Here is a 23,629-nt window from a genome sequence, read left to right as displayed (position 1 = left end):
GTTACCCTCTCTCTCTCTCTCTCTCTTTCTTTCTTTCTTACATCGTGTATCCTCCTCCTCCTCCTCTTCCCCCCTTTCCGCCCTTAATCCCTCGACGTGCTCTCGCACGTGCACATTGTACCCCGATTGCAATATACCTACCGATCTTGACCTATTGTTCTTCTTCTTCCTCGTTTTCCCACCCCCGTTTCCCACTCTCGTCGGTTCGATTACGTCGCGTTAATTGACGACAGTTTTATACCTACCATCCATCGTTTCTCAATTTTCATCGGCTCGTATACATATCGCCCAAGAGCTGTGTGCGATTATCATATATATATATATATTACCGACCGCTTGCCGATTTTTCACAGCTTTAACACCCGGTGCTTTGGCTACCGATCGTCAAAAAATTCCGCATGGGATTGGTGGGGAAAAAAAAAAAGATAAAAAAAGATAAAAAAATAAAGAAAGAAAAAAGTGTCCGAGCGCGGGGCACAATGCAAGAGAGAGCACTTTAACATCGGATCCGCCGGTCCGGCCGGAGAACAATGAAGAAACTGTAGTGGCAATTCCGAGCGCCCAGTCAAGTAGCCGCCGCTGCAGCGTATGCGCCTCCGTATACATAATAATGTACACACAAGTGCGAAACGCGACACGTGCTCCTGTCGTGTGTCCACTGTATGCACTTGGAGGTAGACACACGTGTATTTTTGTTGTATACCTATATAATATACGAAAGAAAGACAGTACGTATATGTATATACCCAGACGCGCCAAAGAAGTGGTGGTACATAGGATAGGGGAAAGTAAAGATACACACGTAGGGTCAACTACATAAATATACGCGCAACTCCATCCAGCCTCGGCTCAAACAATTAGAGCATAGTGTTGTCCGAGTACGTATGCGCGTGCGGCTGGCCACTACGGCGCTATTATCATTGAATTCGCTAGTGCCCATCAATTCGGATAGTTACCTATTACACATGGTATACGACGACAGCTGTCCGAGAAAGGAAAAAAAAAATATATATATAGGATATCCACATGTATATACCATATTGAGAGAGAATCCGATAATCGTGACCATTGTCCGAGCGTCTCTTAGCTCGTTTTTGCGCTATTCTGTATGCTTTACGATTTGTTGGCCCAAAGAGAGCTCGGACACTCGGACAATGACTCTTATTTATTGGCTATCGTCTTACACGCCGAAATATTGCTCACCGGAGGTGCGCCGGTACACGACATGTGCGTCTCTTCCCCGGATCGGTATAAATCGGCTGCGCTCTTCTCCTCGTGTCGATTTTATTATTAATGGTACAACCCCTCCGAACTACCACCACGGGACTACCCATCGCTTTATATCTGTTATCTCTATACTCGGGTATACATTCTTACTGGCCCAACTCTTTTTTTTTTTTCTTTTTCCTTCGTTAAAGTAACACTGGAGATGGAAAGAAGAAAAAAAAAAATCACCACGGTCGTTCATCAAAACACGTTTATTCACATAAAAATATGGGTAATAAAATATATATATATGTATATATATTTGCATTTCTATATGTAAACCTAATGCGTGTATACACATAAAAAATATATATATATATGTACCATCAAAAATTTTTCGTCCTCTCTTTTGCTTCGATCCTATTAATAAATAATAATGTAATCATCGTGATAAACGTAATAATAGGTATTACAGAATCGCTTGCGATCCTCTCCACGAGGTGAGCGTGTGGTGGTTAGCCGTCGTGCACGTGTCGATGCCCTGCAAACATAATCGAAGGAGCATTTTAAAAAAAAAAGGCCAACGTATAAAGGCCATACGTTGTGATTGTTATAATGGAACCGCGTCCGAGTCACCTGGTGCGTGAGCATGAGCAGCTCGTCCTGGGTGTCGACGATTTTCACGGGGAAGGGCGAGCCGGGCACGAGGACCCCGGCCCACCTGACCTCGACGCGATAGTCGCCGGGCTCGGTCGGGTCGTACCGGCACAGTATGATCCTGTCCTTTTGCGTCTCGCGCTGCATCTCGACCCTGAAGGCCCCTTTGGGCCCGCGCACCCTCACCGTCAACTGGCCGGCCCCGGCGCCCCGCGTGTCGCAAATGAACCGCGACTGGAAGGTCGCCAGCACCCCGTGCTCGATCCCGGGACCGTAAACCCGCACCTGGCGAGGACAAAGATTTTCAATTCCAAACAAAAAAAAGTATCGAAAAGTATCATCTCGACAGGACCGACCTTTGAGGCGTCGGGTGCCCCCGACACTTTGAGGGTGAACGGCGAGCCGGACACGTGCTCCCCGGCGTACTTGATCGTCAAGGCGTGCCTGCCGGCCTCTTGAGGCTTGACGTTCAGCGTAAAGGTCGCGTCCCCGTGATCGTAGAGCTCGCAGTAGGCCACCTTGTGCGGACCGACGCAGTGGGCCGTCAGTTCTCCTGCAAGATGTACCCCACCCGGATTACCGATTACCATAGCTCATAACGGAGGAAAAAAAAAAACAAAACAGAAATAGACTCACCCGGGCCCGCTCGTCTGGTGTCTATGAAGCTCTTGATTTCCTGGCCGACCACGCCGTACTTGAGCCCCTGGCCCGAGCAAACGACCCGCGACGAGTCAGCCGCGTTCGAGACGCTTATCTGCAGCGGGCAGCCCTTCAGCTGGCGTCCGTTCCACGAGACCGTCATCAGCAGCGGATCCGAGGTGAACGGGGTGTAGCTCGCCCTGTACACGCTGTTACCTGCGAACGCGACCGTCAGCCAAAGACTCGTCTCATCGTGACCTTTTCTCCGTATACATACCCAAGTGCTGCAGGACCACGTCTACCTCCCTCGTAGGTGAGAATATCTGGACTTGCGGGGTCCCGGCTCCAGCCTGTGACCCGTCAATCGTGAAGCTCACCTGCTCCCCGCACTTGGCCGCCGTCAGTCCCTTGCCCCGCAGAACGACTCGGCTCGAGTCCTGTGCCAGCGAAGCCTGAACAACAAAGGGCCCACACTCAGATAAGGACAATTTACACGCGGGTGCAGCGCAACTGTGTGTACCTGAGCCTCGGGGGCGACGGCGAGCTTCGGGGCCCCGGGGAAGGGCATCCCGTTGAACAGTATGTCGATGGCGTGCTCGCCCGGGGCCACCTGGGGCACGAGGAGCTTCAGCCGGCCGTTGGAGGTAGTTTCAAAGCTGAGAGCTTGCTCGTCGATGCTCCCGGTCAGCTCCCCAGGTCCCGCCTCCGACACGTCAAAGTGAACCTGTCTCGTGGCATATACGTATACACATCAATAATTATACATGCATCTCTGGACCGTGTGGAAACGTACCTTGTTGCCCGGGGCGAGCTTCAGCCGTCCGAGCTCGTCGCAGAGGGCCGGCCAGCCACCGATGACCTTGGACACAGAGGTGGTTTAAACAAACGTGGTATGTCATTGGGACGGAGGTGGTGGAAATTGTGGTGACGGCTTACCCGTAGATTGCGCGTGTCGACGATGTTGGGGTGCCAGGGTGAGCCGGGGAGTTGTTGGCCGGCGCAGACGACCCTGACGTCAAAGACCCCGGGCTCGGTGGGTACGTAGGTGACGCTCCAGGTGCCGGGAGTGGGACCGGCCTCGACGCAGGGCTTGGCCACGCTGTCGGGTCCGTCGACCTGGACGGCCGGGGCTGGTCGGCTGCCCGTAACGAGGAAGTGGGCCGGTTTGCCCACGTGGCCGAGCAGGAGACCCTGGCCGGAGCAACGCGCCTGGCCCGTGGCCTCGGCCACGCAGCACAACGGACTACCCGGCACAGGGACCCCACCGTACGTCACGCTTATCGAGTACGAGCCAGCCACCGACGGGGAAAACTCGACCATGTCCGCGTCCTCGCCGAGGCTGCGCGACTCGAGGCTCACCTCCTGGCCGAGGGGACTCGTCGCCGTCACGTCCAACTCCGCCACGCCCGCGTCCACCTTCACGACTGCGAACGATACACCGATGGTATATTATACATATAGGTACACCATTGGGGGGCACTCTGTGTCCTCTAGTGACTTTACACTTACTTTTTAGGGCAAAGTGGTCGTGGACGGAGATCGTTGGGGGACCCAGCTCCTGCAGCTTGATTTTCGATGGGTCGAACGCGTGGCAGAAGAACGGCGAGCCCAGCACGGACTTGGACCCGTGCAGCACGTCGATCTTGTAGGTGCCTGATGTGAGCGAGATTAGTACATCATTGTTTTCCTTGGAAGGGGGGGAAAAAAAAATGTTTACCGATCGAGCTGGTCGTGAACTCGGCGAGCAGCGTCCCGTCCCGGTGTTGGTAGCAGCGCACGGGCACGGCGTTGCCCTGGGGACTGCTGATGACGACGTCAAACTCCTTGCCCGGCCTGCCCAGCGTCTCGATCGAGAACGACGTTACCTTGCCGACGCACGACTGGTAGAGGCCCAGGCCCGTCGCCGTGACCTCCCTGCCGCCCGCTGGACCCCGCACGGCCACCTCGATCGGGCTCTCTGCAACAAGATCGGCCGATGAGTCGGCAATTCCCAGCATTCGACCAAACTCATTCGTATACCTGGTATGTGCACGTCGTTGTACTTGATGTGGACCCGGTGGGGCGCCGCCCGCGTCGGGTGGAATATGACCTCGTAGACCCCGTCGAGCTCCTCCCGGATGAGACTGTCCACGTCCGCGCCCCCCGAGCGCACGTAAGCCGCGAGCTTGCCCGGCCCGGCCTCCTTTGGAACTAGTACTGTGTGCACGCATACATTGGATGTATCGATCGAGGGGTGGTCCATTACGGTGGGGAGGTGAAAAAAAAAAAAAAAAAAAGGAACGTTGGCTCACCGGTGACGGTGCCCGGCCGATGGCAGACCACGTCCGATATCTCCTGGATGACGACCTTGGTGGGGTCGAACGCCTGGAGGCTCTGGGAGCTTATGACCTTGGAACCCTGGCTAAAGACGACGCTGTACGTGCCGACGTGCTTGGCTCGCACCTCGATGCGGTGCGCGTTGGAATCCAGCTTGGTCAGGTTGCACGGGATGACCGTGCCGTCGGGACCTGTCACTTCGGCAGTTATGGGACCGGTTATGCCGGCCGCGTCCAAGTCCAGGTAGGCCGTGTTTCCCATCCTAATGACCGACGGGCCCTCCAGGATACTACCCACCACGGGACACTTGAACGGACTACCTACAAGCAGCAAAACGATAAACGCGTCAGCCACAACCGTCCAAACGGCACGAGCATTAGGTGGGATTGTATAGGTGTTACCAGGTACGTTGTCGTCGTTGAAACTGATGTTGACGTAGTGGGTGCTCGAGGTCTGGGGCACGAAGGTCACGTCGTAGAGGCCGCGCGCGCAAGCCACGACCTCCGCCTTGACGGTGTTGTTCTCCGTGCTGACGACCAACTCGAGGGTCCCCTCGCCCGCTTGGGCCGCGTCAACCGTGAAGGTCGTCGCTTGGCCCAGCAGCGCCTCGCTAAGGCCTGACACGTGTATCTGCGGCATCGATTTATTGCAATTGACGCGATGGGATTGAAGATGCAGGGATATTATAATTGTACAAGCGTGTAGGTACCTTGGTGACGTCGTAAACGTTGCAGGCGAAGGGGGAGCCCTTGATGGGTTCCGAGTCGACGAGGACGGTGACGTTGTGCCGGCCGACCTCGGCGGGTGTGAAGGTGATCTTGTACTTTTGGTCGATGGGCTCGATGGTGATGGGTAGAGCGATGTTGGCCGGGGGCGTGACGATGACGTCGCACTTGGTGGACGGGGCTTGGGGGTCGAGGGTGAAGCTGATGGGTTGTCGGACGGGGGCCATTTTGAGATTGTGGCCGGTGAGGAGGGCTTGGCCGGTGCCGTGGACTTGGCAGGTGAAGGGCGAGCCCGGGACCGGCTCGCCGTTGAAGCGCACGCTCAGGCTGTGCGTCGCCGCCTCCTGGGGCTTGAAGTTCACGCGAAACTTGGCGTTACCCTCGCTCTGCACAAAGTTCGGGACGTTTTTTCCGTTCACCGAGACGATTATCTCGAGGTTGCCGGCTCCGGCTTGACTGGCGTTTACTGTTCATGGAGGTGATGAGAAAAATTGTTACCCTTATAAAGTATGGATTATTGCGCGGTTTGGCGAAACTCACTGCTGAAGAAGACGGGTTTGCCGACTGTTCCGCTGTTGATGTCGGTTACCTTGACCTGGTCGGCGTTGTAAGCTTTGACGAGGAACGGACTGCCCTGGACGTGGCTGCCGTTCAGCTTCACTTGAACGCTGTGGTCGCCTGTACGCGCAACATTACGGTACGTGTGAAGGTGATGATTATAACGACACGAGTTTATATTTTCATGCCAAGGATATTTATAAATTTACTTATTTTATGAAAAAAAAAATAAAATAAAAAAATATTACATTATCTTACGTAAATGTTATGCAATAATCCACGAGATGAAACTCAACATGTTATAAACAATGGATAAGCAATACAATAAAAAAAAAATGTTATTTTCGTAAGTGCGCTTTTCGATCGCACAGTCCCGGGAATCTTATTTTCCCAAAACCTCAGGGCGCTCAGCGCAAACAATTTTTTTTGCCATGAAAAAATTACTCCTTCGTCTTCGTTCAATTCAACATTTTTTGCAATTAAATAAATTAAAATTCATGAAAAACAATGTTTTGTATACTCAAGTACATTTTTTTTCAGCTTATCGAACGAGAAATATTCACTTCACCGCATAACATGTTTTTTTTTTATTTTGTTGTTTTTAATTATTTTTTACCTTTTTCAAACTACAAGTTAGAGGAATATTTTTTCGTAGAAAAAAAAAATTAGGCAACATAGTCGAAAGAACTGCACTCACCGACATCTTTGGGGGTGAAGTTGACGGTGTAGACGCCAGCCGTGGTCTGGTTAATGTCGACGGGCAGGCTCTCGCGGGTGGGCGCGAGGACGTCGACGGTTGGCGCCGCCTCGGCTTCGACGACGAAGCTCGCGAGCTTGTTGACCGGCACCTTTTCGAGAGCTTCGGTCACTATGACCTTGGCTGCGTCGCTCACCTATACCCACCCACCAAGGGTACATTCAATGTATCAGTCTTTTTTCATACATTTTTTTTTTTTTTATTTTTTTTTTGTTCTTTGTTGAAAACAATAGGTGAGAATTGATCTGAAGTTTTTCGAAACTATACTGCTGGAAAGCGAAATTACAGAAGAAAAAGAAAAAAATTCAAGCAAAGGTGTATATACAGTATATATATATTCACCTGGCAAGTGAAGGGGCTCCCGGGCACGTCTTCCCCGTTGAAGCGAAGATCGACCGTGTGGCTGATGGGCTCGCGCGGCGTGAAAGAAATGGCGTAGGTGTGGGGCCCCTGAGCTTGCGCCGAAGTCGGCACCCGTCCGCCGTTGACCGTCACTTCGAGATTACCCGGACCGGCTTGGCTCGTCTCCACTTTTTATTTGTATTGCACATACATGATTATTTTTTATTTTACAGGTATGATAAAGCACACACACACATAGAGAGAGAGAGAGAGAGACCGACACAGTACCGAGAAAAGTGACGGGCAGCCCGATGACGCCCCGTTTGGCGTCCTTGACCTTGATGGCGGCCACATCGTAGACCTTGCAGCTGAAGGGACTGCCGAGGACGGGCAGGCTCCGATGGCTAACCGCGATACGGTGCTCGCCGACGATACGCGGCGTGAAAGCTACCGTGCACGTCGAGTCTTTATTATCTGTCACTTGAGCGGCCACGGCCTGTCCGTTGGGTCCTATTTCAAGTCCGCCGGTTGGGTTAGTGCTTTTCATTAATTTCGTACGCGCTACAGCCAGACCCTTTCTCTCTGACACCCCCTCCCTCTACCGTGTATTTTTCCTTTCCTTTTTTTTTTTTTTAATTTTTTTAATTTTCAAGCTCGGGTACGCAAGTACTTAGTGGGTTAATCGATGCTCGTGCTTTTAAACGGCCAATGGGTTATACCGAGCGAACCGAGCCAACCTTCGAAATGGGGTGGTTTTTTTTTTTTTTTTTTTTTTTCTCTCTCGCGTTTTTCTATAGCGTTAAAGCGTTTTTTTCTCAAGGTTATTGCATAGTGTATTTTACCTATACTACACGCGGAATTTGCCAGCAGAAGCGTTAATCAATGCACTCTATTATATCTTTTTCTCTCTGTCAATGGATGGCATTCTCGCGTGCACGCTATACATCAAAAAAAGAGCGTTTTGTTACACCTGCACGAAAGAATGCCACTTGACGAGTATATTATTCCATTATATAATACATAAATACCCTGCACTAAGAAGCTCCGAACGCGTTACGTTTTCGTTCAGCTATACCCTGTAAGCTCATTAGTTGTACCTGTGTGTATGTACCGTACGGTTTATATTTTTATGGCTGAGGCGTATGGCTGGTTATGGTTTTTTTTTTTTTTTTTTTTTATATCAACAATTGAAAAACAAAAAAAAAACAAAAAACATTACAGGAACTACGGTGATTAGTTGACATGCTGTTTACAAGCGTAAATTAGGTGAAAATGTATATGTTGGGTGGATTTGTTAAAACGGTATGTAGTAAAAATTAGCCATCTAATAACAAAAATATTAATAATAATAGTAATAGTTAGTAAAGACATTAGATATGGGTAAGTTGTGCCCGTCACCTTTTAAAATTCACCCTCTCGAGTGCGTGTCCCGCATATTACAGGTGTGTGCATTGTAAGTCAATTAACTTTTGTTAGACAGGTGTTTGCGTATGAGCATAATAATAATAATAGATGCGGTTAGAACAACGACATTAACAACAACAACAACAACAACAACAACGAAGAGAAGTGTGAGAAGTTGTTCAAGGAACAAGGATCTATTTTAATGCCGTAGTCTGAAAGTTGGCCAACCTGTAACAGACAATACAGAGAAACAGCTCTGAAGTCGATCGGTGCGAGGGTACAAAGTATAAGTATATATACTTAAATCATTACACGTGATGCATATTGGTGTATATAAGCTACTAGCAACAACAGACACAATACATGTATATGTATACCGATAATGTTATTATATAGTATTGTAGTAAAAAAAGTAAAACAATGAAAAAGAGAACGAGGAGTAAGAAGAGGAGAGTATAGTGAGGCAACACGCAGTGGATGGTTGTATATGAAGCACACACACAGACGCGCAGCAAGCAAGGGGGGGAGGGGGGAAAGCGTACCTTCGACGTTAACCTCCAGGTCGTCCAAATTACCAGGTACGTTGCCGATCGTGAGTGAGCTCTGTCTCCCGAGTGGGGCGCTATTGAGGGCTTGTCCGCTGACGGTGACGTGGGCGTCGGGCTCGACGCGCGCCACTATCGGACAGCCGGGGACCGTGCGCTTGTTGAAGGCAATGTTGACCAAGTGCTCGCACGCCTCGAACGGCACGAAGCCCACGGAGAATCGAGCGTTGCCCTGGGGCGTCACTTGGGTCGGTATGTTCTGACCCCGGGCGGATATCGTGATCTCGAGGTTACCCTCACCCGCTTGGGACGCGTCGACGCTAAAGTGCTGGGCTCGGCCGACGCTCGCCCGGCCCATCGGCCCTATAACCACCCGCGACGCGTCGAACGCCTTGGCCAGGAAGGGCGTGCCGTTGACCGCGTGACCGTTGTACTCGACAGTCACCACGTGGCCCCCCACCTCCACGGGAGTGAACTCGGCGCTGAAGCCCGCGTACACGTCACCCGTCACCTATATACACACCCCAAAACCACACCCATTATGAACACGTGTTACCACGAAATATGAGTTTGTGGCTTTTTGTTGGCATGAACTGACCTTGACGGGGAGCTCGGTGGCCCCGGGTCCGCGGACCGAGACGGCGAGCTCGGCGCTACCGGAGCCGTCGACGCTCAGGCGAAAGGTGGCGGGCTCGCCAACGGCCAGGAGCTCGAGGTGGCCGAGGCTGAGGCTGACCCGGCTCGTGTCCGAGACCAGGCAGACGAAGGGACAGCCGGGCACCGGTTCCCCGTTGAATTTGATGTCGATGTAGTGGGGCTTGGCCGCCTCCGGGGTGAACGACACTAGGCAACGGCCACCACCCACCACTTGCACGTGGTTCGGCACCTCGCCGTTGTTTATCGATATCTCGAGTTGACCCTCGCCGGCGGCACTCGCGTCAACTGTACATATATTTCAACACCCCCATCATTGGTAAATATACATATATAAATATACATATCTGTATACAACTTGCACGTATAATATTGATACGACATGCACTTACCCCGAAACTGACAGGCGTGGCCGACCACGGCGCTGGGGACCTCCGTCACCTGGATGAGCCCGCTGTTGTAGACTTTGGCGACTAGGGGCCCGGCCGGTAGTTTTTGCCCGGCTATGCTAACCTCGATAAAGTGACTACCCACCTCTTGGGGCGTGAATGTCACCCGAAACTCGCCCTTGCGGTTGGGCTCCTCGTCGATACGCGCCCCAATCTGACGCTTCGACGGAGCTGAAAGATTTTTTTTTTTTTGTTTTTGCATTAATCGTGTGTACAAATATGCGTGCGCGGGAGATCGGAAAAAAAAAAAAAAGTACTCACTGAGTATCTGCACTTGGATCTCGGTGCTGTTGAAGCCGAGCGCCGATAGTTCAAACACGGCGGGGCTGCCAGCCGGTACGAGCCTCACCGAGTCCCCGACCACCGACATCTTTGGACTCGGCATTATGCCGACTTTCCAAGGTGATCCTGCGCAAATTTATACCATCGGTTATTTTATTTTCGAGGAAAAAAATACAACAACTTTACAATCACATTGGGGTCAATATACCGCGGGAAGAGCGCGTATCGATAATGTTTCATTATACTGTATATATACGTATAATACGCGCGATCGAGCGCACAAACTACTCTTTCTCGCGTGTACATGTATATACCTTGCGCGATACAGCCGTACTATACTTATGTATATATTTGTATGAGAAAAAATAAAACAGGAATTTTCACGGATACCCGAGCGCTATTGCAAACGTCCAACCATATTATATATACGTACAGGTGTACCGTAAGGTACATTGTTATTACTCACGACGTATTTTAACTTTGGCGTATAAATGTATATAAAATATTATGCGCTTGTGTAATATTTTGTTTCGAGAGTGCATTGGTATACTTATATATACTCAATTGTGTCCTACACGCGTGTACGTGCAAGCCGTATGGGTGAATGAGGTGCTCGGCGCATAAATAACGGGAATAAGAATAATAAGTAGGATCAACAACGGAATGCGTAGGTAGTCGGGTATACATGTATATATACTCTCTGTATGTATACACATGTACAGATGTATAGTATATGTATATGTATACATAGACTCGATTCGCAATATGATGCGTGATGATGCAGTGTGTCTCTATCCAGCGAGTGTATTTGGACCGATTCGCAATCACTATGCCGTCAGCGATTGTTAACAATTGATGATAAACTAGACCAATCGAATTTACAAGTAATATAGGTACATTATACAAGAAACATGACGATATCGGTATCGCATTCACCAGTATCATGTATATTATGTATGTATGCGTGTGTATATACATATACCTTTAAAATCACCAGCTGTTTCGATCGGATCCTAAAATCGAGGAAGAATCTTCGGGTGAGCTGTAAACGAGAGGACACGACGGACGACCGAGCACACGTATACGCGCGTAATGAAAAGGACAACACAGTGATGGTAAGATAAATAAATAAATAAATAAAAGAGGGTGTAAAATAGAGATAGATAGAGAGGGTAATGTGTGCAACAGGTGCGTAGGGGGTGGGCAGGATGAGAAGCGCGTCAGATCTTTGAGGAGGAGCAGCGACAGCGACTCCGGAACGCGAAACCGGCCGATCTCATTTTCGTCACTCGCGACAGACAGGCACTCTCGGTATATATATGTATATATTGGCACGAAACGCAAGTTTTCACATAAACGCCCACGTATACAACTAATCGGTGTTCTGAAACATCGGAGATGCACAAAAACAAAAAAAAAAAAGTACACAGACCGTCCGCGTTGATTATATATTGTACGTTCGATGTTGGAACTAAGCAGTGTAATTAAAAGGTACGGCAGTTGTGTGGTTGCGAAAACAAGAAGGAGAAAAGATAGGTAAGAATGAAACAAAACAAAAAAACAAAAAAAAAAAAGTATTAAAAGATCGGTTGTATTGTTGCCTATTGGTTATTGGGGATGATCGAGTTAGTGGCGAGTTAAAAAAGTGGCAAACGCGAACGGGTACGTTATATTATTGTTCTCCACTCCTCCGCGAGCCAGGAGGAGGAGTTTTTTCGCGAGACGCGGCGCTGACGTGTAGAGTACTACTACTACACTGGCTGTGGCCTGGCCGAGAGTATACGCCAGATCCTCTCTCTCTCTCTTTTTCTTTTCGACGTGTCTGTGCGGTGTGTGTGTGGGCAACCTCTTGCCTCCTCCTGGACTGGACGACATGCCCCCGCTCTCTGCGCTACATCGAGCCATGTGTGTATGTGTAGGTATACCGTCTTAGGTATATACGTAAGCTGATATCCTGCAACGTTACTACCGCTACCCGTGTGTGTGTTTGTGTCGGAGTGAGAGGGAGATTCCTCATACCGATCAGGCCAATGTCGAAGAGTCAGAGAGGAGTCCCGGTATGTAAAAGGTAATACACAGCTCAGAGCTGTGCCTAGAGCTCATGGACCCCGGGATACATCGTCTCATTTGGCGGAAGTGGCGTATCGCCCTTCCGGAATGCCTTTTCTCTCTCTCTGGATGATCGCGATTCGGCCGATCTGTCGAACCGATCTTACATACCGATCTCCAACCGTATAAATATATACGCGGTCGTTTATAACGCGCTGTTCCCTTTATTTTCTCGTTACACTGTTTTTCTCAAATTATTTATTAACTCTGGGGGTAAGAGAGCCGTGTACCTATAACATGCACATATACATGCACACTATACGTGTGAGAGCCGCGAGAGCGCTATTATACTATTTTCCAACGCGAGGAATGTCGCCGTCGCCGACTTTTACCTACACTTATACTCGTACTACTCTCTCAGGCTCGAGGCTCCAAATGACGGCTACGTCGACGATGACGATTAAGTCTTATATATATGTACCTATGGTGTTGTACTTGGTATAAAATACCAAGTCGAGAGCAGCAGCGAAAGTGTGTTAGTGGGCTAATACTTGATAATAAGCACGCGGGTAAAAGTTGCGCCGCGTTTTTTCCCTTCTTCCTTCATACGCGGTATATCTGTGATGACGCGCATATTTTTATGGACCGGTATAGGTTTGAAGCCCTGCATGGTATAATATTCGGTCTTTGAAAAAAAAAAAAAAAAAAAAAAACAAATCGAACATCCAGAGCCTGCACTGTATCCTTCGTTGTTATGGAAATAACGAAAACTCCTTGCGCTTTAGTGTCGAAAGTCAATCTGCGACATCAATTGGGATAAAAGTACAATCGTGGAATGGTATCTGGAGAGGGGCTAAACAAATTATTTTGCAGCACATATTTTACGCGTGTAAGTACAAAGCGTTCGCGACACGGTCCCGCTGTTGCTGCTTTCCCATTGAATTGTACCTATATATACATACACTCTCTCGTACCTCGTATATATACATAAGTACTACTCATATTCGAGCGATTCGTATATAGGGGTATCTTATACGCCAGTGACTCTCAGATGGAAGTTTTCCTCCTTTGGCGTCTCGGGAGACTCCTTACAATAAAGGTACAGCCGCGCTCTGCGCTGCCGGTCAAGTCATTCTTGCTCTCTCTCTCCGCACTTTCCCCTTCCCTCTTTTTCTCTCTATATATTTTCTACACCCACCGTTTTTTTTTTTTTTTTTTTATTTCATCCTCTATACTTTACATCAAGTCTATATATATATACGTGTGTTCTTTTGCAATTTAAATGTTTCCCTTTTTTTGCCAACTTCCTCGCTCGGCTTTTCTGTCGTCATCGGTATAGAAACATAATTATAATACTTACGAGGCGCATGTCGCATATTGTTTCATTTGTGCAAAATTGAACAATCGCGTGTATGTATAAACGTTATTCCGTGAAAAATGGAGCAACCGAGTAAGACGAGAGAGAGAGAAAAAAAGGGAGCTCACGCAGGATAGCATCCATACGGTCGTTTTTTGTCGCCGCGAGACCGTACATGGTTTATTCGGGTTAATGGCACACGCGCCAAAGGAGAACGCGCGCGCGTGAAATCGCGTCAATGACCAAGACAGTTTTTTTTTCGTTTAAAATACTTATTTGTACGTGCGTACTTCTCTTTATCGTAAATAAATTAAACTATATTTTTTTTTTCAATAATACGCAAAAAAAAAAAAAAAACCAAAAAAGAATGGAGGGTGTGTATAGGCGCGACTTACCGGGAACGGTTTCGCCGTTAAAGGTCATTTCGACCAGGTGCGTGACAGCCTCGTGGGGGACGAAGGAAGCCAGGAACTTTTGGCTGCCCAGCGTTCGAACGAAGCTCGTCACGTGGCCGCCGTTCACCAAAATCTCCAGGTTCCCAGAGCCAGCTCTGGTACCATCGACTGCAACAACGATCGCTCATTTATTCCTCATCAACGCAAATTTTCACTCGAGAGTCACGCGTACGTATAGATTTGCCGATCAACTCACTTTCAAACTCGACCGGCTCGTTCACTACACCGTCCGGTATGTTTCCCACCTGTATGGCCTTGGAATCGTACGCCTGGGGCCTAAACGGCGATCCCTTGATGTGTTGGCCACTGTACAGGATTTGTATGGTGTGCTCACCCACTTGATCGGCAATGACTGTGTAAGTCTGGCCCCTCAAAGCCGACTTTTGCACCGGCACCGGTCTACCGTTCGGACCTACAAAGACACACTTTTGAGTAACACGTAAGTTCGAATGAAAAAAAAAAAGGGCACCGATCGATTATACCAGTGACGATGACGGCGATTTTGCTGGCGTCCAAGCTCGAGTCCAGGGTGAAGCAGGTGGGCCGGTGCACGCCGAGCATCCGGAGGGCGTTGCCGGTCGCAAGACTCTCGGCACCGCTGGTCTTCAAAACCGAGGACTCGGTCAGGTACGACGAGTGCTTTTCCACGGCATCCGTCGTAGTCGTCGACGAGACCATCGTATCCAATTTCGCGGAGTGACCATTACCGATCGGCTTATTGTTCTTCAGTATGCCCCGCGTGTCCGTGTCGGCGACAATCACCTTGGGCGCGATCTCGGAGCTGCCGAACGAGGAGCCGCCGTTCACGCCGTTGCTCTTCCCCGGCTCGTCCGCCAACGAGGCGTGGTGCGTCAGATTGGCCAGAGACTCGAGGCTGCCGTACGACAGCAACGACTTGGTCTTGGATATCGCGTCCCACATGTCGCGCCTCAGCGAGCCCTTCACCGACGACGACACTGCCGAGCCATCACAACCATCATCATCATCATCATCATCATACAATATTATATTATAAATGTACACGTACCCTTGACGTTGCTGCTCGTGTCGACGATGCCGTTCTTGTCAGCGCTGCTCTGAAAGCCGTAGTCGAGCTCCTTGCTCTTTTTGGCGAACAAGGAACTCGACGACGCCGAGCTCGTATTGGTGACGAGGTTGCTCTTGGCGTACTGCCTCGCCGCGTTGTACAAGGGCCCGTCGAGGTTGCTCTGGCTGCCGCTGGGCGACGCCGACGGAGACGCCCTCCAGCCGGACGACTTGAACGACTGGCCAAACAGGCTCGACTTGTTGTCCTTGTTCTCGTCGGCGAAGGAGGTCGGGCTGTCGGTCGAGCGCCTGGCCAGGGGTCGCTGCTGGATCCTCGGGGACGGGGGTGCTGGGGAGCCCCTCAAGCTACTGGACGACCTGTTGCTCTCGTACAGCTCCGTGGTGGTGGTGGTGGCGTAGCCGTTGTTGTTGGACCTGCGGTCGAGCGAGGCCGTCTTGGAGAGGACCGAGGAGCGCCTGGAGGCGTTTCTCTGCTGGAGCGTGCCGACCCTGATGATGAACGGCGAGCCCCGGACGTCCGTGCCGTTGAAGTAGACGTACACCCGGTACTTGCCGACCTCCCGGGGAACGAAGGAGACGCGGTAACTCATGCGCTCGTACTCCCGGACTATGTGGGCGACCGATTGCTTGTCGTGGACGATGTCGAGGACGACGTTGCCGAGGCCCCCGGTGGCGCTGGCGTCGACCGTAAAGTTGAACGGCTGGCCGGGCCTTGCGCCCTCGAGGCTCGACAGTTGGATGCCGTGCGGGTCGAAGACGAAGCAGTTGAAGGGCCCACCTTGTATGTGGGCGCCCTTGTGCATTATGGCTATGCTCCACTCGCCGGTTTCGTCCGGCTCGAACGTGGCCGTGTGCACCCCGTCGTTCTCCCGTACCGGGCAGTTGAGTTCGCGTCCCGTGGGCGACCACGCCGACACGCTCACGCCCTCGTGACTAGTGCCTATATTCGTCACACTCGTCATCGTCACAACAGGTGTTGCGTGTAATACATGTCATTGGCGTCTCGGTGGGACTTACCGTAACTATTGACTAGAACTTCGACGACCGATCCGATGGCGCAGGGGTCCATGCCGGTCGATTTTATTTTGGTGAGGGGAGGGTGGACCCGGAAGTAGTACGGGCAGCCGAGTAGGGCCTCGCCATCGTTGTACACCATCAGCTATACGCAAACGACACCTCTTTTTTTTTTTTTTTTTTTTTTTTTTTTTTTTTTTTTTTTTTCAATCAAAGGAAACAAACAATCGCGGCTTACTTTGTGCATTCCGACTTCCGCGGGGACAAAGGTGCCCTTTCCGTGGAGGCCGTTCCACGTGAGCCGGCACTCTGACCGGCCGCTCGAACTCGTCACCTCGCCGCGTATCTGCCTCGTAATCACATCCTTCGATATGAGCTCCAATTTGAAGTGGGCCTGGAAAAACCACCACGAATCAGTTGGAGCGCGGTTTTGGGGTTTTTTTTTTCCAAAGATTTATATACCGGCTGGTGGACCCTGGCCGAGGTGCTGTCGATGTGGACGACGGCCTGTTCGTTGAGCTGCGGCCGTGGCTTGACCCACTGGAAAAAGGCGACGTAAGCCATGAGGCCGAGATGTTCGACGTTCTGGTCTGCCATGTCTTTGGCCTTGAGCAGCGGCTCCACTCCCAGTTTTCTGCCGCCGTCGATGCCCTGCTGCAGATTTCGCTCCCACGACCCGGGGCTCCGGTCGATTTTTTCGTAGGGGGGCGCAGGACCACCCAAGTTCCGGACTATGCCGCACAACGCCGTTCCATCGTTCCAGTCGGTCTGCGACACCAATTATTGTTTTGTCCCTTCGTCATTCACCATCACCGGTGGATCAAAAAACATGAAATAACAACTAACCGTGAAATTTTGGATGGAACTGTAGGGAAGCTGAGAGTTGACCCAGCGGAGGGTCGCGTGGAAGCCCGGCGAGCCCTCCTTCAGGAAGTACGACAGGTAAGTCATGCCGGAGAGCTCGTCCAGGTAGGTCGAGGCCAGGTACTCAGGCTGGAGGACCATCGGTATGTCGAACTCTCGCTTCGCTATTTCCATGGCCTTCCGGCAATTGTACACCCTGCAAGGAGCAACGATCATCATAATCTTGCACGTGTACTTACACCGCGGTGAAGAAAAATGGACAAAAACAAAGGGGCGTAGTACTTGTCCGTGGGATCGAGTTGCCGCCAGTGGGGGAAGAGCCCCGGTTTGCAGTAGTTCAACAGCGCGCTCAGGTAAACGCCCGAGTTCCAGTCGGTGGTGAAGTTGTTGACCCTGCATTCCGGCAGGACACCCTGGACAACGAACGACGCACATGATGTGTTATTGTGAAATAAAAAAAAAAAAAAACAATGAAACAATGAAACACGTTCGAAGGTGCCAACCTTTAACCAGGAGAGCATCAGTTTTCTCGGGGGGAATTTAGATTTGCCGATCTGGTACCTGACTATCAGCGACCAGATGAGACCCAGTATCAGCTTGAGATTGCCATTGACGATGTCGACGTTACCTATGAGCGAAAAAATAATAAAATCCAACACGGTAAACAAAACACAAATATGTACAACGACGTAATATGAATACCGATATTGACGAGCTTGACACCGTCGGCCTCTACGGCCTTAAGTGCCGTGGACACGTTCTCGAGGTGGTGGTGCTGATTGACCGGTGCGGGGTTCCACTTGGCGAGCGGTTTGCCGGTGAGTTGTTCGACGAGGGCGCACAGCCGCGTGCCGTCCCTAAAGTCATCGGCGAGATCGAGGACCGGTCCGCACCGGTTGCCGCGCTCGCTCTGCTTGAGGTGCTCGTTCACCCAGTTGCGGAACGTGTTGGCTTGTATCTCGACCCACAGGTCCTCGTGGCCCTTGATCGGCATGCCCTTGGCAGCCGTGCCCTCGACGGACCGCGCCACCAGGCCCACCAGCTCCGCGGGCTCGAGCTGCTCCTTGGCTTGCAACTGTTGTTGTCCCCTCTCCTGCATTTTCACTATCTCCTCTCGGCCACCGCGAGTATCGCAACGTTTTACCTGCGCCTGCACAAACCAAACAAACCCTACAGGAGTGACAGATACATAAGAGAGAGAGATGCACCTTTGCAAGTGTCTCGCACACACCTGTTGGCGCTCCCCCGGCCCGCGCTACATCTCGGGGATCGGGAGAATGAGCTAACCGAGCACACGCGATACCTATCCATATAAGTAAGAACCACCGTGACTGCTGACGAAAAGCAATAACACACACACACACACACATAAATATATATATATATGTGCGGGCGGGTTGTATATATAGGTATACAAGCTCTCTTTCTCGTCGCGCGCCCACCTTTTGCCATTCTTCTGCACATTCCGACGTAAGTATACAAGTGTATAATATACGTTGTTGTCTTCGTATAATATATATATATACTACACACTGGCTCTGTTATTGCTCTGTCGCGTGTACACTTTTTTTTTTTTTTTTTTTTTTTTTTCATACATCGTACCCATCCGATTTTCATTCACACTTACTACGGGTCGCGCGTTTGATCGGCAACGAATCGACTGATCAACGATACATAAAATGTACTTTGATTACAAAAAATTTCATCGCTATACAGGTTTAATCATTTGTCACGAGTCGGTCAATATTAGGTACACTGAAAAAAACTAAAAAAAAAAAAAAAAAAATAGTACACAAGTTGTACATGTATATATTATGTAATTGAGTATGAGTAATCAGACGAAGCAACGAGCAGAACGAGCCAGGAGGGAGATGATTGAGATACGATTTAGGTACGTGACGGTAGTGCATATAGACACATAATATACGTACACAATAGCATAATAATACACGTAAAAATTATGTAGTAAGTACAATTAAGGTACGTATAGTTACGTGAGATGTACAAGGTATATATATGTACCTGCAACTTGAGAGCAATTAGCGCCGATCAGGTGTACGTATATATCCAACAAGCAGCATATCAGCCTTGAACGAGTTACAGGATAATGATGATGATGATGATGGGCTTGAATGCGTCAGCGCGCGCAAACACTGCGAATCGAGCGATGGTTTTGTTATCTCTGAAAAGTTGAACGATTTCGGAGTCGAGGAACATTAAACGAAAAAGAAAAAAAAAAAAAAAATAGGCCGTACGAGAATTAATTCAAACTAAACACAGGTGGTGATGTGTGTATAATATAGTAATATCATATGCACTACGTACAATGGGTACCGAGCAGGTATTAGCGATCGGCATCGGCAGCATTGCAACGAGTGTGTCGCGCAGCTCAGCTGCTCGTGGGGAACTAAAGGCCAAAAAGTGGGTTCACCCAAACACCTGAGAGAGCGCGGGGCCTTAAGCTGAACACAAACACACACACGCGCGCGTATATGTACACGTGCATTGTGTGTACCTGCACACCCACACCTGTGTGTGTGTGTGACCCGCGAGAGTCGAGAGTGTGTGTGACGGTGACCGTGTGTGACGAGAGAGAAAAATAAGAGAAGGGAACCGCGATCGGATCATGCATAGTATATAATACGCAGGTATACGTATGGATGGTGGAATCGGTATTTTGCATTTGTGTACAGGTGATGCCGGCAAGCGATCATTACCGATTCCGCGGAAAACTATCCTCGCAGGCCAACCTTGACACACAATTTTTTTTTGGAGCGCTTTCAACTTTTTAAAACAAATCCGTGGAAGATTATTCAATTCCCGATTCGATTTCTGTCAGCTTGCACCGCGTGAGAAATCGTTTAAGCGTAGGGCGCGGAATAGCCGGTCAGTTTTGACGGAATGATCCAAGTACGCGCATGTATAATACCCAAAACGGAGATCGCCTGTATATAATCTTGTTTCCCTGCGACTATATGTACATATATACATGACAGTTTAGTAATCTGTTTCTATACTTCCTCTCCCCCCCTCTCGTCATTACCCCATGGCTGTATAGCCGCGCGCTATTCTTTCGCTCTTCACGCCCCCGCGCTCTCTCGGACACACTCTCCGCAGTGCGTGGCGGCGCACCTATTTTTTCCCCGGCTTTTAATGGCCCTTATTCTTTTCCGCTTTGTGCAACAGCGACTTTGTCTCCTCTGTGGAACAACGCGCTTGTAACACCGCATTTGTAATTTAAATCTTACCCCCGCAAGTCCAACGCCATACGTGATGGGGAATCAATTTTCTTTTTCGAAATAAACAAAGCACGAGCAATTGATACTTTTCATTGAAAAATGTATTGTGGTTTTTTTTTTTTTTTTTTTTTTTTCTTTTCAAATAACAGAAAAACGAGTAAACATCGTTCCAATGCGTGAAACATCGCGTGTGCTTTTTACATGTCCCTTACACATGTACATGTATACAGGTATGCGTGATTGACTGTTAACTGAAATTTTCGTTCAAAGATAGTATCAACTTTTTTGTTTGTTTGACAACTTGAATGACGCATTTTGCAGTAGATTGTAGTTTCCGTACGAGCAGAATTCGCTTGATCCAAATGGAAAGTAAAAGGCTCGGAACAACGGATGGGATCTGCAACGAAATGTTTCGAATTTAATTGTCACGTTATAAGGTGGAAAAAAAAATTGGTATTTACGCGATTTGTTCGTTTGCTACTCACTCGGAGCTCAACAGGAATTTAGAAGACTTGACGATGTTGAATCGGTTCGATTGGCGGGAGTAGTTGGGCTCTGATGGCGTTTCCTTGCCGTTATCCAAGTCCAACAGAAAATGACAATTCGCAACGTCGATCTGAAATTTTGAACGTCTTTTATTTATCCAACGTACTTATTTATTTTCCCAAAAAGGATTCAGATACTTACGTATCGGCTTGGTTCTTCTCGATTCATGTCATTGAAATTCGGCTGTATTATGCTTGTGGCATTTTCGTGGTTTAAAAACGGCTGAGGGAGTTGGCCTTTGAATTCCGTTTTCAAATATTGCAGCTTCCAGCTGAAAAAATGGCACAGGGTATTCGAAAGATTGCGAAAAATCGTAGCTTGGTTGGATTACTTACTTGTTTGATGGAAAGAAAAAACTGCTTGGAAAACGATGCCATTCCTTGCCAACGCAAAAATTGACGTTTATGTCTTTGGCTACCAGATTATCGGACCACAACTTATTCGCGTCCATCATGACTTCCATTGGCGCGTGGTACGCTGAAATTTGTAATGAATTACGAAAATTCGAGTGAAAAGTAGAGTTTATGGTTTTTCTCTCTGTTACCAAGGTACAAATTAATGGATCTCGATAGTCCAAAAAATCCACAGACAACGATCGCAGTGACCGTTATGTGGGTCGTGTATTGTAAATAATGACTAGATACTTTGACTTTATCCCACAGATTAGTTTTAACGAAAAAATAAAGCTTTTGTACAGTGTCAACGGTAATGGCCCCGTTTAAGCAAATTAGAGGATAAACGGGGAACAAAAAACGCTCCTCCTGCAAAATAAAGCAGAGTATTTTTTATCGAATTCACCACGAATAAGTTCGTAATAACGAACCTTGTGCGGTTGCAAGAAGAAAACCAACATCCAGACGTATAGGGGTGCTAATGAGTACCAGTATGGCAAGCATGAATGATGCCGTGGCTTTGCAGGGATGAATGCCCATCCTAAAATCTGAAATGGAAAAAAATACAATTGTAAAATGTATACATTAGAACGTATAAAAAAAAAGAATAAATTACCAGCACTACAGGAGTAAATAGAGCAGCGATGAAAACAAAATTGAAGTTAAGAAATCCATTGACTAAATAGTAACTAAAAGGTTCAGTTCCGTAAAGATTTGGACCAGTAGAGGAGAAAACATTGTACAAAACGATGTTAAGCGGTGCGACAACTAGTTTTCCATAATAAATCGAGTCTATCCATATCATTGGCAACAGTATTACTATGGCCGAGATGATGGCCCACTTGAAAAACATTAACAACTTTTGCTTCTGTACTAGCATTTCGATTGCAATGGGCACCCTGTAAGCGAAAAAATTTATAGTTATTTTTGAGTTAGACATGAAGCGTATGTACGTATTATAAGTCAAAATACCCGAGAAGTGCCGCAAAAGGCCAGCCAAGTAGACTCGAGATTGCCGTGGCGAAAATAGCAAGCTCATACTTTCGTCCGTACCAAGCAGCTATGGCAACAGTACTGAAATACCTGATCAATTCTATGAATAAAATTTCTCGTTTTTTAAACATCTGGTAATGATAAAATTGTACAATTTACATTGAAAACGATGACGGTAAAAACGCAGCACTAGAAATAAACATTCCAGAACTAAATATGAGAAATGCGAGTGTCAGTCTTGCAATGTGAATACCAAATTCACGGCACACATTTCTGAAAATAGCAAATAAAAAATTAGTTCTACGTATAGTTCCAATAACAAGTAAGATGGGTAATCAATAGCTTTACTTGTAAAAGTAGACCTCTGAAAGAGCACAGCCTAGTGATAATAAGCACCGCACGAAATAAAAAACATGAGCGGGATTGGGCTCGAATATGAAGGAATAAAGCTTGGCAGGCACCATGTGTATCAGCAAATAGGTGTAAGATCGTAGAGCATAATGTGGACTATATTCCCAAGTCTGTTGGCCACTTCCATAGAGGAGAAAATGACTCTAAAAGAAAAAATATAATTTTGTATATAATTAAACACTTAAATGTTTCAACAGACGACTAACTGGTTCCCAAAAATTGTAGGTTTCGTCACAGTCAGTTATGTGGCTCCAAATGGCAGAGCAAAATCTAGCTGACAGCAGGAGTTTGAAGGCCATATCTCCTCCAGGATAGATCAACCCCATGTTATCTTCCACCTGCTTTTCATTCGACGACCTAAATTACAAAGGTAATTAGAACTTGTATCGATGTAAGGAAAAATCATCTATTAAGTAAATGATGCTCACTTGGAAAGATTCTTGCTGCTGTTGTGTTGTTTGGGATCCTTTTTAAAACCTGCAGCATTGCGTTGACGTTGTTTGGCTGCCATATGATTAATTCAAAATCGCGCTGATTTCAACATAAATTATGAATATCCTAAAAATATTCCAAGGGCAATGTATCGAGTATACTTTCAATCTTTACATTTGAGTCATCAGCGACAGCCGATAGGTTGTTTTGATTTCGTCCACAACAACACGCTGCATGCAGCAGTAGCAGACGCACTCCGTCAGGAAAGTTGGGTCTCCACCCCCACACGCAACCAA

The 23,629-nt window shown here is 48.4% G+C and overlaps 2 protein-coding genes across 3 annotated transcripts; both read right to left on the bottom strand.

Annotated features, from left to right (window-relative positions):
• Nucleotides 1–1,471: 1,471 nt before the first annotated feature.
• Nucleotides 1,472–19,699, bottom strand: jbug (filamin-type immunoglobulin domains fbug). 2 transcript variants are annotated; one of them, XM_014364359.2, is made up of 35 exons: nucleotides 19,646–19,699; nucleotides 19,343–19,502; nucleotides 18,023–18,470; nucleotides 17,824–17,948; nucleotides 17,603–17,733; nucleotides 17,303–17,516; nucleotides 16,919–17,224; nucleotides 16,695–16,850; nucleotides 16,460–16,601; nucleotides 15,423–16,382; nucleotides 14,878–15,351; nucleotides 14,592–14,807; nucleotides 14,336–14,503; nucleotides 10,514–10,660; nucleotides 10,196–10,423; nucleotides 9,748–10,091; nucleotides 9,147–9,660; nucleotides 7,489–7,710; nucleotides 7,201–7,388; nucleotides 6,799–6,994; nucleotides 6,084–6,221; nucleotides 5,528–6,009; nucleotides 5,220–5,448; nucleotides 4,794–5,138; nucleotides 4,522–4,698; nucleotides 4,220–4,459; nucleotides 4,012–4,155; nucleotides 3,439–3,926; nucleotides 3,296–3,361; nucleotides 3,023–3,226; nucleotides 2,780–2,954; nucleotides 2,500–2,718; nucleotides 2,220–2,416; nucleotides 1,843–2,148; nucleotides 1,472–1,747 (listed from the first exon to the last, which is right to left on the bottom strand). In XM_014364359.2, exons 3-35 carry the CDS (start codon nucleotides 18,417–18,419, stop codon nucleotides 1,676–1,678), a joined length of 8,610 nt encoding a protein of 2,869 aa, XP_014219845.2. In that variant the 5' UTR covers nucleotides 18,420–18,470; nucleotides 19,343–19,502; nucleotides 19,646–19,699; the 3' UTR covers nucleotides 1,472–1,675. The 2 variants fall into 2 exon arrangements, with proteins under 2 accessions (XP_014219845.2, XP_089451002.1); XM_089594876.1 differs by lacking the exon at nucleotides 19,646–19,699 and having other exon boundaries at nucleotides 1,807–2,148; nucleotides 19,343–19,540.
• A 997-nt stretch (nucleotides 19,700–20,696) lies between these two features.
• Nucleotides 20,697–23,568, bottom strand: Alg9 (alpha-1,2-mannosyltransferase Alg9). The gene is made up of 12 exons (XM_014364363.2): nucleotides 23,330–23,568; nucleotides 23,108–23,258; nucleotides 22,839–23,044; nucleotides 22,650–22,763; nucleotides 22,470–22,580; nucleotides 22,114–22,396; nucleotides 21,929–22,045; nucleotides 21,650–21,866; nucleotides 21,441–21,582; nucleotides 21,247–21,376; nucleotides 21,045–21,175; nucleotides 20,697–20,956 (listed from the first exon to the last, which is right to left on the bottom strand). Exons 1-12 carry the CDS (start codon nucleotides 23,410–23,412, stop codon nucleotides 20,836–20,838), a joined length of 1,806 nt encoding a protein of 601 aa, XP_014219849.2. The 5' UTR covers nucleotides 23,413–23,568; the 3' UTR covers nucleotides 20,697–20,835.
• Nucleotides 23,569–23,629: the final 61 nt, after the last annotated feature.

The sequence above is a fragment of the Copidosoma floridanum genome, unplaced genomic scaffold, assembly GCF_036245765.1.
Source record: "Copidosoma floridanum isolate Cflo_tuat_1 unplaced genomic scaffold, Cflo_Japanese_pri ptg000021l, whole genome shotgun sequence".
Classification (NCBI taxonomy): domain Eukaryota; kingdom Metazoa; phylum Arthropoda; class Insecta; order Hymenoptera; family Encyrtidae; genus Copidosoma; species Copidosoma floridanum.
The sequence above is the reverse complement of the archived record's forward strand: the minus strand, read 5'-3'. Positions and strand labels throughout refer to the sequence as shown.

Excerpts from the sequence above, each read along its gene's own strand:
- jbug (XM_089594876.1), bottom strand. The coding sequence starts at position 18,419 with ATGCAGGAGAGGGGACAACAACAGTTGCAAGCCAAGGAGCAGCTCGAG. Across the intron at positions 17,734-17,823 it reads TGATGCTCTCCTGGTTAAAG|GGTGTCCTGCCGGAATGCAG; the intron begins GTTGGCACCTTC and ends TTCGTTGTCCAG. Across the intron at positions 3,927-4,011 it reads CGACCACTTTGCCCTAAAAA|TCGTGAAGGTGGACGCGGGC; the intron begins GTAAGTGTAAAG and ends TATCGTTCGCAG.
- Alg9 (XM_014364363.2), bottom strand. The coding sequence starts at position 23,412 with ATGGCAGCCAAACAACGTCAACGCAATGCTGCAGGTTTTAAAAAGGAT. Across the intron at positions 22,764-22,838 it reads TCAGAGGTCTACTTTTACAA|AAATGTGTGCCGTGAATTTG; the intron begins GTAAAGCTATTG and ends TGCTATTTTCAG. Across the intron at positions 22,581-22,649 it reads TTACCGTCATCGTTTTCAAT|GTATTTCAGTACTGTTGCCA; the intron begins GTAAATTGTACA and ends AGAATTGATCAG.